The following is a 12,519-nucleotide window of genomic DNA, read 5'->3' as shown; positions in this document are numbered from 1 at the left end:
CCGGGTTTGGAGTACGGCTGTGCGGCGTCTTCGCTTCATCCGTTTATGCTGAGGACTTCAAGTTGACGGCTGAGGGGCTGCTGTCGTACTGGATCGAGGCCGCCAGCGGAGGCAACGTGTGCAGTGCCGAGTTGGAGGGTTACACCGTACAAGTTACGACGGACGGCAACCTCTGCTTGCCGCTGCTCTCATCTGTCAGCTGCAACTTGCCGTTCACACCCTTCCCGAATTGCACGTAAGGTTATCATGTATGTACGTACGTATGTATATATATGTATGTATATGTATATATGTATGTATGCATGACGTTGATTACACTGTGGGCTCGAAAGCCGGGAGCCCGGGGGATTTGCATTATCATTGTCATTCGGAAGCTCCGGAACCAACGCAAACTGGGCTCCCCACCCACCCGCAGATGCAACACGACACAGGGCATCCTGCCTTTCACCGTCTCCCCTCGCTTTACTACGGGTAATCGCACCGCCACGACCACCGAGTACTGCTTCACGGTCAACACCATTCCCCCCAGCCAGATTATGCCGGTGAGGATGCGTGCGCACGTCTGTCTGTATGTGTGTGTGGATATGGGCCCGGGCGCGCGCGTTCAAAACACCCACAGGGGGCCGGGAGGTCGGCTGGTGAGGTGGGGGAGCCGTACAGCGGCAGTAGCACATCGGAGGCAGCTGGGGGAGAGAGGAGGGGGCGAGGAGGGGGAGAGAGGAGGGCTGGGGGGCACAGGGCGAGGGGGAGAGAGAGACGAAGAGAATGGAGTGGGGCGGACTTCCATATCGCCACATTCAATAGCTTCCATCCCATCAAAGGCTTTGACTCTGACCCCCTTCTTGCATAATTTTTGTAAAGTATTAAATTCACTTTGAGGCATAAGCATAAAGCCACGTTTACAATTCTAAAACCCTAAGCTATGTCTGTATGTCCGCAGAACACTTGCGGCTCAGCCAATGACACCCTGACCAAGATCGAGTGGTATGCGAGTAAGTGGGGGGGATGCGGGGGATGCGTGTGTGTGTGTGTAGAGAGAGAGGGAGGGAGGGTGCTGCTGCTCTCGCGGTCTCCAGATGGACACGAGGTTCACAAGGGACACTTGCCCATGTTACCGGGGTGTGTGTATGTGTACGTGTGTGTGTATGTATGTATGTGTGTGTGCTTACGTATTCACCGGCATGGTGCTCGCCCACCCCCCAAAACCCTAAAACCCTAAGTTCCCCCACCCGGAGCGATGTTTACCCAATTACTACTTCTCTACCACCACTACATCTCTATATGCAACATTCATCCAGTTCCATCCATCCACCCGTCTGTCTGACTATCCACGTATCTAACTATTCACTCCTTACCTGCTAACCCTCGTACCTAACTGCCTAACTGCCTAACTACCCACAGACCAGAACATGAGCTCCTGGGTGGCTGGCATCAACCTCTACCCGGCGAGTGGGCCCTTCGTCAAGCGCTCATCCAGCTGGGGGGCGGCGGGTACCAATTCGCTGAAAGGTAAGCGGGGGGAACACAAAAATGGAGAAACCTAAACTCATTAAAACTCGAAACCCCTAAAACTCTTTACCTTTCCAGTGATATGCACAAATGTTGTTTTATGGTTGCAATGATGTGGCTTCACTCGAGTGAAATGTTTTCCTAATGCATTCAATGGCTCGCGGATGCCAGTTCCTATCCATCTCCTCACTCCCACCTCATGCATGCCATGCGTCACAACTACACAGCATACCCACCCCTCCACCCCTCCACCCCTCCACCCCTCCACCCCCCCACCCCTCCACCCCTACAGCCACCCCCATCAATTGGTCCATCGCACAAGCCAGCGGCGCCCGCGTGTGTGTGGAGGTGAAGAACCCCAAGACCATGTCGGACTTGTGTCTGGGCATCGCCTCACAGTGGTGAGTTGCCCAAGTTTCCGTACGTCCGTACATGGCTGCATCCGTACGTCCAGATGTGTATATATGTATGTATACGTACATATGTGTGTATGTATGTGGTACACATTGTGTGATACACGTACTCTGAGGCCGAAAGAGCTGAGGCTGCCGCTGTGTGCGCATCATGCGGTACGTTTCCCCTCACCTTACCCTCCCCACCTTGCCCCCTCTTCCCCCACCCACCCACCCACCTACATTCTCACAGCTTTTTGAGCACCTTCAACAGCAACAAGGACTGCTGCCCTATCTACGGCAGCGGCTTCGCTTGAGCCCTTGCGCGGATACCTACATGCCCCGCCCCCTACCTACCTACCTACCTACACACACACACACACTCTCTCTCTCTGTGTCTCAAGCAAGGCGCTTCCGAATCCCAATCGACCCCCCCCGGGGGTTTCCGAATGGTAGCTCTTGCTCCCTTCGGTGGAATGCGTGGAAGACTTCTAGACCGTTCCAAATGGGGGGGTTTTCCCCCTTCGAGAAAAGCAGAGGTGGACGGAGGGAGGGAGGGAGGGAGGTGCCCCAGCGACGCGAGTGGGATGCTGGTGATGGTGGGTTGGTGGGGGGTTGGTAGAGGTGCATGTTTCACTAAAAGTGCTGTCCTATACGCCAAGATGCTTTTAAGTCGCGCGTCTGGTCATGCGTATTCCCGTATGTATGGCTGTCATGTTGCGTCGGAGGGGGAGGAGGAGCAGGAGGAGCAGACGCGGGATGAGTAGCGCGACTCGCGTGCTTGCGCCTGGCCAGAGCTGGAGGGTAAAATCGCTGGACGAATATCTAGTGCAACACTCAGCGCTGGATTATGTGCGTAGCTGCGCTGAATCGCCAAATGTGCGGCGTGCAGGCGTACTCAGATAGATGGTGCGTGCCTTGCCGAGAAACGGCTGTTCCTTTGGCAGCACAGGCAGCACATGATAATTGGTGCATGGATGGGTGCACAAACGGCTGGGATGCTGACATGGCGTGGACGGAGGGGAGAAAGCTTATTAGACCTAAAGCCCTGCGCTGCTGCGAGTCTGCAACTCCGCTCTGGAGATATTAGCGTTAATAAAGTAGTTTTTTTGTTTGTATCTGTTTGTGATTTTCTGTCTGTGCATGTCTAATTGCGTGATGATGATTGCGTGCTGATGGTTATAATTACCGATCGAACTTTTGGCAACAGCTCATGAATGAATGGCCAAAACGCGGTTGATTCGCTGCGAAAAAATTGATCATCATAAGATGGCAGCCGTATTCGTATATTACATATTAGCTGATGGTTTATGATTGATTGCATCATAGTGGTCATTGATTTGTCCCCGACACCTGTATTCGTCCATGGTCCCTGCTGTGCATCAACAGTAATAGCTAGTTTACCTCATTTCTGGCTGATAATTGGAGGTTTAGTATATCAGGCGCTTCTTGGTGTGCGCATTACGCGGTTGACCACAAGTGACTACAGCTGCAGAGGATTATTTGCCTCCGGCGTCGCTTTATTGATTAAGGTGTAGGAGGACGCCATTACGCCCTTTCGCAGGATGGCCAGTCGTATGCGCTATGCTAGAGGAAAATTGACCTCCTACTTACACATGCAGGATGTGTTCGCCGCATCCGCGACGCGATGCGGCCGTACTAGAATACGGCCGTACTTGCGATTCTCTCGCATGTGTAGATCAGGTTTATACGCACGGGGGGAACGTCCATGTACCCATACCCGGGCGCGTGTAAGACTTTTGATGTCGCACCCAACTGGCCAGCTACTTGGCGTTTTCTCACCTCACCTCGCCTCACCTCACCACGCACTCCCGCAGTAGCGCGTGCTGTGTGTGAAATTGGTTCTAAGCTAGCTTCGGGCGCGCGAGGTACGGATATATATATGTATGTACTACTGGAAGGGAATGTACGGCGGAATGTAAACGCGGCCGAGTTTTCTAAGCATGTATAACTGTATGTCTGGCCGCTGCCAGCCGGTACAATGGAGAGGGGTACATACATACATACATAGCCCAGTCCTTTGCGTCGCATGGGGGAGATGTTACTGGTACTTGATAGTTAGGCATTCTACTGCAGTTTAGCAGTATAGCAGAGTATAGCAGCTGCTGCTGCTGCATGTGCAGCAGCCACCAGCATGTCTAGTTATCGTGTCGTGCAGGCTTTGATTGCAGCTCAGCTATACTTTGCACTTGTAAGGGTTTTGCACCTCCTCGAGTTTACATTGGGATTCATTGGTTATTACGGATCTATATGTAACTAACCGAAACTGTTTTGTTCGTTGTCCATGGTTCCTGATTGACCTCATCATGCCCCTATCTATCTACCTACCTATCTATCTATCTATCTATCTACATATCTATCTATCTATTTATCTATTTATCTATGGTCCTCATTTCAGCAATTGACCGCCTCGTAACGCGCCACCACCATCTACAAAGGACGGCTACAACTGCAGCTCACAGCCACCAAAAGGTATTGCAAGTTACAGGTTCAACACACACACGGGGAGGGGACGACGAGGGTGTCCGTAAAAGCCGGGGTTGTGGTAGCGTTGTGACGGCTGTTATTACACACAACAATACTGAAGTCCTCCGTTAAGAAACACACAAGTATGACAACGACTAGGAAATTCTTCCGAGTCGCACTAGGGATTATTTCATTGCTGCTGCTTATTAATTAGACCGTATTTTCATCCAAGGATACCTACAACACCAATCCTCGAAACTCCCAGACCCACTGAAAATCATCATCTTTGCTCAACAGTACGGAAACGATGTGGCGAAAAGTTTGGAAATTCATATTCTAGTACTACACGATCGGAGCACGGTTTGAAATCGTGGTCAACGCGGTGCAGGCGCAGTGGAGAGAGACTATTGTAGGTACGTCACCATCCTAATCGCATAATGCATATTGGCTACTACCGGGTGGAGGGCCCCCCTGGACGAGCCATTGGCTACAGCTGCAGCTGCAGCTGCAGCTGACTCCAACAAGGGGCTTTTCTCACCTCCACGACCGGCCATAGCGGCGGCTGTGTGCGTCCGGCGGCAGTCGCCCCAGAGGCGGATACAATAACATTGAAAACCCTAAGTCCAGTAACAACAACAACAACAACAGATTCGTGTTGTTGCTACTTGCAACCGTGCATGCCTCTCATCACACACGAACCGTGTATAGGATAGATAGCGGCCCCCTAGGCCCCCAGGTAGGTGCGGCTCCTGCTGCCCGAGGGAGAGTCGTACCAAGAGATCGCACCCAGCGGGAGGTGCTCCGTGACACGTACTCCTGGCTCGTAACAACAACTTCTTAATCATGCAACGGTATATAACAGTAAAATTATACCGGTAATGCACTACAGTCCGTACTTTAATCCGTACTTTAATCCGGTAATGCACTACAATCCGTACTTTAATCCGTACTTAGGACAAACAATGACATATATCTCCATGCATCTGTATATCTCTGTCGCAGACAGGGAGCCGATAGGGATATCCGCCCCGCAATACCTTGTAACTTTTCTCGCAATATTTCTAACATGTTTGCATGGATGCCTGTAAGCGTAAGCCTGGTACGTGTGAGTCACATGCACATAATCACTACTGTCGACGATTCGAATTGCGGCCGCACCTCCTGCTTCTGCTACTGCTGCCGAACGTCCACCACTCTACAGTAGTATCCGTTCAAAGTCGAAAATGATGATGATGATGATGATGATGATGATGATGGCGCCATCTCCGCCATCACAAAACGGATCCAGTCACGCAACGCAGCGGCCCTTACCGGCCCCAACCGCTCTGCCGTACCTCCCTCGCCGCCAACCCCACAAACCCCGTCACCTCCCGGCGGCAGAATGGACAAAGCAGCGGTCGCGGTGGCTTGCTGCTGCCCGGCCCCAGCGCCATACGGCACATCCGCTCCGCACACCGCCCGCACACCCCGTGACCGCATCCCGCCGGGGCCACGGCCTCCCGCTCAACAAAACACACGCCACAAAACACCTCCTCAGCCTCCTCCTCCTCCTCCTCTACAGCCTCCGCCACAAGTGCCCCCTTCCCCCTTCTCCTCCCTCTAACTTCCACATCCCCAACGGGGCCCGTAGCCCGGGCCTCGCTCCTGCTACTGCCGCTGCTACTGCCGGTGACCGCTTTGGAACCTAGCTGTAGCACATGCGGGGAGCTGCTGCTGCTGGTGACGGTGGTGGTGACGGTGGTGATGGTGGTGGGATTCGAGGCACGTGTTGTTGAAGTGATGACGGTCTTGAGGCCCGGTGCTGTGGTCGCCTGCTGACTCACCGTCTCGGGCTCCTGGACAGAGCTGGTAGTACCGCCGCCGGTGGTGGTAGTATTCGTGCTGGCAACATTATTTTCAGAATCAGCAGCTGCAGTAGCACTACTGCTGCCAGCACTACTGCTACTGCGACTGCTATTGCTGGTTGCGCCTTTCGTAAGCGCCGAAGCCGTACAGCTAACCCGCTGTTGATGATGATGCTCTTGCCCCGTCGCTAGCCCCGCCCTGTCCGCCTTCCTCACGTCACGGCCACCACCACCCGCTGCTGCGGCAGCGGCGATGGCGGAGGCGGCGGCAGTGGCGGGGGCGGCGGTGGCGGAGGCAGTGGAGGCGGCAGCGGCGGCGGTGGCAGCGGCAGAGGCGGCGGCAGCGGCGGCGGTGGCGGAGGCAGAGGCGGCGGCGGCGGCGGCCAGCGTCGTCCCGGTGTGATCCTGGGCTGGGGCCCCCTCCCCAGCTGCCGCCTCCCCTCCACGCTGCACAGTACACCCCTCCTGCTGCTGCTGCTTCTGCTGCAGTAGCAGCTGCAGCGGCGGCGACGGTGGCAGCAGCAGCCGCTGTAGCTCGCCCAGAAGCCGGGTCTGCAGCGCCGCAGCCGCAATGGACGCCAAACTGGCAGGTCCCGTGCGAGCGCCCATGCCGCCCCCGAAGGGTGGCAGAAGCGATAGCGGCAACAGCTGTTGCTGCGAAGCAGAGGCGGATGAAGAGGGAGCCCCACCAGCGGCCGCCCCCGTCCCTGAAGCCGCGAGGAGCTCTACGACTTCCTCCAGTGGTGTCCCGGGGTGGAGCAGCTGTAGCAGCTCCCGCTGTTCGGGGTGGTGGTCCACTGCGACCTGCGCCGCCGGGGTCGAGAACGGGGCCGGAGAGGAAATGAGTGATTTTGGAACGAGGGCAAGTAGGGTAAGTAGGGTGGCAGGCAATAACCAGCGGCGGGAAGTGTATTCGAGGCAGGGGGTTGATGCAGGTGGTTGGGGTGGTTACGACAGCAGGAATGGGGAGGAGAGGGAGTGGGAGTGGGGACAGGGATGGTTGTGCAGGGGGAAAAGAACAGGCAGCGGCAGCATGCAGTAGCGGCAGTAGCAGCATGCAGGATGGCAGGCTGCGAGGAACAGAAAGAGCCAGGCGGGGGCTAGTGCATGCTACTGCAGCAGCTTGCGCAAGAGCCAGCCAGCCTATAGGGACTAGTATGTTGTTACAGGGTGGTATAGCTTCACCAGCGGTCCCCTTTCCTGGGGCAGTTCCTTGCTCTCCCCTGCGAGAGGGGCACCCTAATCCATTCACCCCATCCGACTTCAGAATGTATTCGTTGGTTTCAGCAACTCACCACCAGCATCCAACCAAATCTAGCGGATCAAGGCGCCACAACTTAGTTCCTGGTCAGGTCGCAAATTGCTATAAACACGTCCTACACCGTCCACAAGATGGGGGGCCACCTCCCATTCCAACACCCCTCACACACCGAGGGGTCGGCAAGCGTATTTAAACCCGAAACCTCCGGGAGCAGAAGTCAGGCCTCAACTTCTGCCAGCCACCTGCCTGGAGGTGCATGTATATATGTATGCATGTATGTGTATGTACGGCAGGTAGTTAGCATGCACACACACCCAGACAGACGCCCCAACACTCACTCACCTGCCAGGGAGTTCTGTGTCCGTGATTGGCTCTCAGCCGGGGGTCCCTTGCTCGCGTGCCTCCGGGGGTGGTGGGGTGCAGCACCTGACGACAGAAATGTGCGTGTTTATGTATGTATGTATGTATGTATGTATGTATGTATGTATGTATGTATGTATGTATGTATGTGTCAGTCCGTGCACCGAGCGGCATGAGGGGAATGAGGAGGCGGCAAGTAGATAGATAGATAAATAAATATATAATTAAATAGATAGATTGGGAGCGCGATCTATGCGGTACGGCAGGTGCGGCTACAGCGCTACACCCGTTAGATTAGGACAGGTGTTTAGACACCATACCTCCCCCTCCCCCGGCCCCCCTACATGGTGTCGTAGCAGCTGCCGTACCACCTCCACACTCCCCCTCACAGCCGCGAAGTGGAGGGGGGTGGAGAGGGCGTCGCAGGAGGTGTCCACGTCATAGCTGTGGCTGCTCGTGGCGGCGTTGATGTGGGGGTCGTGGCGCAGCAGCTCCTCCACCGCGGCAGGGTGGTCGAAGAAGGCGGCATAGTGGAGCGCGGAGAGGCCGCTGCTGGTGCGGACGTTGACGTACCTTCATGGGGGGCGCGGCGCCGCATGTAAGTCGTTATGTAAGTCGTTATGTAAGTCGTTATGTAAGTCGTTGTGTAGTTATGTAGTTATGCGGGCAACGTGGTGCGATTTGTATTGTACTGTACCATATGCACATACATACGTTCGTACATCTGCCGCACATGCCATATGGTATCAACTCGTAGTTGTGCACGTGGCCATGTACTTAGGTTGTGCATATATGTAAATTATATATCTTTTGGATTGAATTGATAATGCATCATACAGTTAGTTAGTCAGTTGACAGGTGGTTGATGATCACGCGCTTGGGCAGATGAGCGACTGTGCAGGGTGGTGTAGCTGTAGCCAAAGCCGCCTGAAGGGCCTCCCGCGAAATGCTGGGAGTAATGAGCGTTAGTGCGTATTTGCATATCGTAATGTATGTCGTACTGTACGACAGATACGACAGGATGGGATGGCTTGTTGGATGGGTTTTTTACGAGGACGTGTGTGTGTGTGTGTGTGTGGCGCTTGCAGAAATAAGCACTTCGTTCGCGAGGGGGGAAAGGTGTCGAGGGGGTTACGAAAAATCCCCACAAAATGATGTGTATGCAGTATGCAGTGATTCTGATTCGGAGCGAAGCTGATCACACCGGTCGCGTCCTCAAGCTGCAGCTAGTCACAAAGGCAGTAGCAGCAACAGCAGCAACAGCAGCACCACCACCACAGCCCAGCGAGGGGTGGTGCTGCCTGATTAGGCAACTCAAGGATTGTAAGGTTGCCATGTTGCCGTTACATACACACTGCTGTCTGCGGGGGGGGTCACGCTGTTCCTCCAGTGCCGCCGCCTCTACAGTCGTACACAGTCGTACATAGACGTCTGACACCACCTTGGTCGCCATGCGAGCTTGCTTCCTCTTGCAGCACGTCATCATGCATTCATGCAGCCAACGACCCAAGAAATATCTGCGCACACGTACAGTCACCTACATACATACCTAAATACACGTATGCCTGTGTGGTTTGTATACCTGCCTGCGATCGTAACGCGCGTGTGGAAATCCTAAATAATTTATATTAAATATATTATTTAGAAATATATCTATGCGACAGATGTCTGTCTACTTGGTGTCCATATCGCTATACACGCCCCTTCACAGACCTGACTCCCGCCCGGGAGGGCTCCGAAGCCCCAGGCGGCAGTGTCAGGCCCGACGGACTGCCGAGCAGCGCCGCTATGCAGGGGGCACTGCCAGGCACCATAGCGCAGTAGTGAAGCGCAGTACGGCAACCACACAGATCTGCAGCCCACGGGTCCGCTCCCTGTACGGCATGTACGGCAGGATAAAGATTCCTCAATTCCGCTGGTAAGAAGGTGCGCATGAGGCCACAAGTACAAAACTAGAAGGACCTATTTCCTATTCCAGGGGTTTTCCCCTCTTTAACTTTCCCTTTCTCACGCCCCTTCCCTTCTATCCCCCTTTCCTAACTGAATGGTCGGTCGGTCGGTTGGTTGGTTGGCTAACTAACTCTCCTCTTCCCTCCCTGCGTCTGTCTGTCTGGCAGCCTGGCGTAACATGCATGTCATGCGCCGCATCTTCAAAACCCGCATTTTTCCTGAATCCTCCCCTCCCCTCCCCCTCCCTCCTCAGCCACTCACCATTACCCGCCCAGCCGATACCCACACGGACTACTGCGCCACCCCCACCCCGCCCCCACCCCCGCCTTTCAGTCAGTCTGTCTGTCAGTCAGTCTGCCTACCTGCGCCATTAGCAGTTTGACCAGCTCGGGACTGCCAGCCGCACACGCGCACATGAGGGGCGTCTGGCCTGCGTGCCGGTATGTATGTACGTATGTATGTATGTGTAAAGGGCGGGCACGGAGTTAGGCAAGCGGACAAGTATCGGGGGAAAACGACTGTGGGAAATGCGGGGTACGACACGGGCGGGAATGGCTGTGCTGCAGCACAGCCCGTACGAGAACCATTCACCTCGTCCGCGACATAAGTGCTGCCGTCGTACGAGTTGAAACCGCACCAGAGCCTCTCCCGCCACAAACTGCACCCCATCCACCCACCCACACGCACCCACCCACCCACACGCACCCACCCTTGCAGTTCACCATGCCCACGGCGATGCGCACTCCCTCAGCCACCGAATGGGGCAGCGGCAGGTCGTTACGGCGGCAGTACGGCTGCAGCGCCTCGCGTACGACCGACAGGCTAGCGCCGGACAGGAAGGACAGCATCTGCTGAACCACCTGCGGTGGGGTGGGGTGGCGCCAACCAGTCCGTCAGTCTGTCTGTCAGTCCATCGGCGGGACACCAGCCGCGAGTTCACCCGCAGGCGGAGAGGGGCGACATCCGGCCCCCACATGTGGGACATCCAACGGAATCTGCCGGATCAACGGCGGCTCAACTCCATTCCTGGTCAGCTCGCAGATCAACTTTATCCCAGGTCACCACCGTCCATCGATTGGGGGCACTTTTACCTTCCACCATCGGAAGGATTTTCCGACCCTGACAGGTCTCGATCCCGGAACCTCCGGGGGCATCGGTGTGTGCGTTACCAGTAGTGCCTGACCTTGTATACTGTTGTATGTATGTGTGTGTGCCTGAGTTTCTGTGTGTGTGTGTGTGTGTGTGTGTGTCTGTCTGTCTGAATTTCTGTAGGAGCCATGTGCGCGGGGGAAATATTTGACAGTGTGAAGCGGCTAGGAGGTCAAGAGATTGAGGAGACGCCCAGGGCCACACCAGCCGCATCATGTCATCCCTTGCGCGCACCTCCACTTGCTTCCGTTCGCAGGCGGTGTGCAACGGCGTGCCGGCAGTGCTTGACAGCACAGCCGTGGTTGCGCTGAGCAGCCATGGGCTGGTCTGCAGCTTGGATTGCAGCACGTCTGGTCCTTCCCCGGTCTCGAGAGAACGATTTAGCGCCGCCACGGCCAATGTAGATGGACTGCAGCCCATGGCAGACGGGCTGAGGTTGATGCGGGTTGGGACAGGAGGTTGATACTTGTATGTCCGCGAAATTGCCCGTTGCTTAGCAGGTGACCTGGCATCAAGGAGCACGTTTTCTATTATGCAGCATAATTGGAACGTAAACATGTTGATCAGGAAAGATTCAAGCACCAAGGCATTACTTGTGGGCATCCAAAAGGGCTCACAGTTGCTCGACGTGTTCCGAGGCAAAAGTTGACGCAGCGGCAATTCTCCCAAAATGCTGCCAAGAAAGATTAGAATTCCACAGCCCTAACAAAGACTTGTTAAAATTAAACTTTTTACGTGAGTCGAACGATGTCGGAAAGGCCTCGCACTTTGGAGGAGCTGGGGGATTCCGCACTTCGAGTCATCGCAGCTATTTCGAGCGAACAGCTGTAAGAAATCCGCCACTTTCAGCAAAATTTCCTTACCGCTAGTCGTACTAAAGTCCCCAAAAAGAAACGTTTACAGGGCGGCAGCAGCCGCCAATTAGCGCTCAGTCACATCCATAGGTGTCATTAACATTGACAAAGATAGTCAAACCGAACGATACACACTGTTGCTGTTTGTGTCCGCTCAACAGAACTTTTCACGTTCTCTGTGGGCAGGTGGCTGTTCGGTCGTCATTGAGGCAACAGACAAGGAAAGGTCGATAGCTATCCCTGTACATTAACACGCTCGTTTTAACGTAAGCTAATAGACACATTTGAGTTGAAGCTGTTGAGTCAGTATAGCATTAAAATCTTATAAAGATTCTTTACTAATGCCTGCTATGTATTCGTACCGCCAAAAGGGTGGCGTCTGACATAGAAACACTGTTATATTTGTCATACGCAAGAAAAGCGTTATGTAGTCAGATCCATGTTCCTTTCTCTACCAGCACGGTCTCTAGATTTCCACGAAACGCATCAAAACTCCATAAATAATAATACCTTTCTATTACTTAAGACGCCATTAAATGCAGGCGAAGGGCCAGGCCTATGGGCTCCGAGCTTGGGTTCGCAACCCGTTTCCGGTGTATGTGTGTGTGAAGTCAAGTCAACTACCACCGTACTTGTCTTTGGTCCGTGCTGCGCACAACACCGTTGCACCTGGTCCCATCATTCCAGTGCTCCAATGCGGCCACGAGTAGCCA

The 12,519-nt window shown here is 54.6% G+C and overlaps 1 protein-coding gene across 1 annotated transcript; it reads right to left on the bottom strand.

Annotated features, from left to right (window-relative positions):
* Nucleotides 1-5,313: 5,313 nt before the first annotated feature.
* VOLCADRAFT_99616 (uncharacterized protein) lies at nt 5,314-11,510 on the bottom strand (the record flags this gene model as incomplete). Its single annotated transcript, XM_002958300.1, has 9 exons — nt 5,314-5,470; nt 5,700-6,101; nt 6,693-7,036; nt 7,836-7,919; nt 8,243-8,426; nt 9,567-9,639; nt 10,166-10,233; nt 10,509-10,663; nt 11,187-11,510. 9 exons carry the CDS (start codon nt 11,508-11,510, stop codon nt 5,314-5,316), a joined length of 1,791 nt encoding a protein of 596 aa, XP_002958346.1.
* Between the last annotated feature and the right edge of the window lie 1,009 nt (nt 11,511-12,519).

Source organism: Volvox carteri (genome assembly GCF_000143455.1).
Source record: "Volvox carteri f. nagariensis unplaced genomic scaffold VOLCAscaffold_91, whole genome shotgun sequence".
NCBI classification, from domain to species: domain Eukaryota; kingdom Viridiplantae; phylum Chlorophyta; class Chlorophyceae; order Chlamydomonadales; family Volvocaceae; genus Volvox; species Volvox carteri.
The sequence above is the reverse complement of the archived record's forward strand: the minus strand, read 5'-3'. Positions and strand labels throughout refer to the sequence as shown.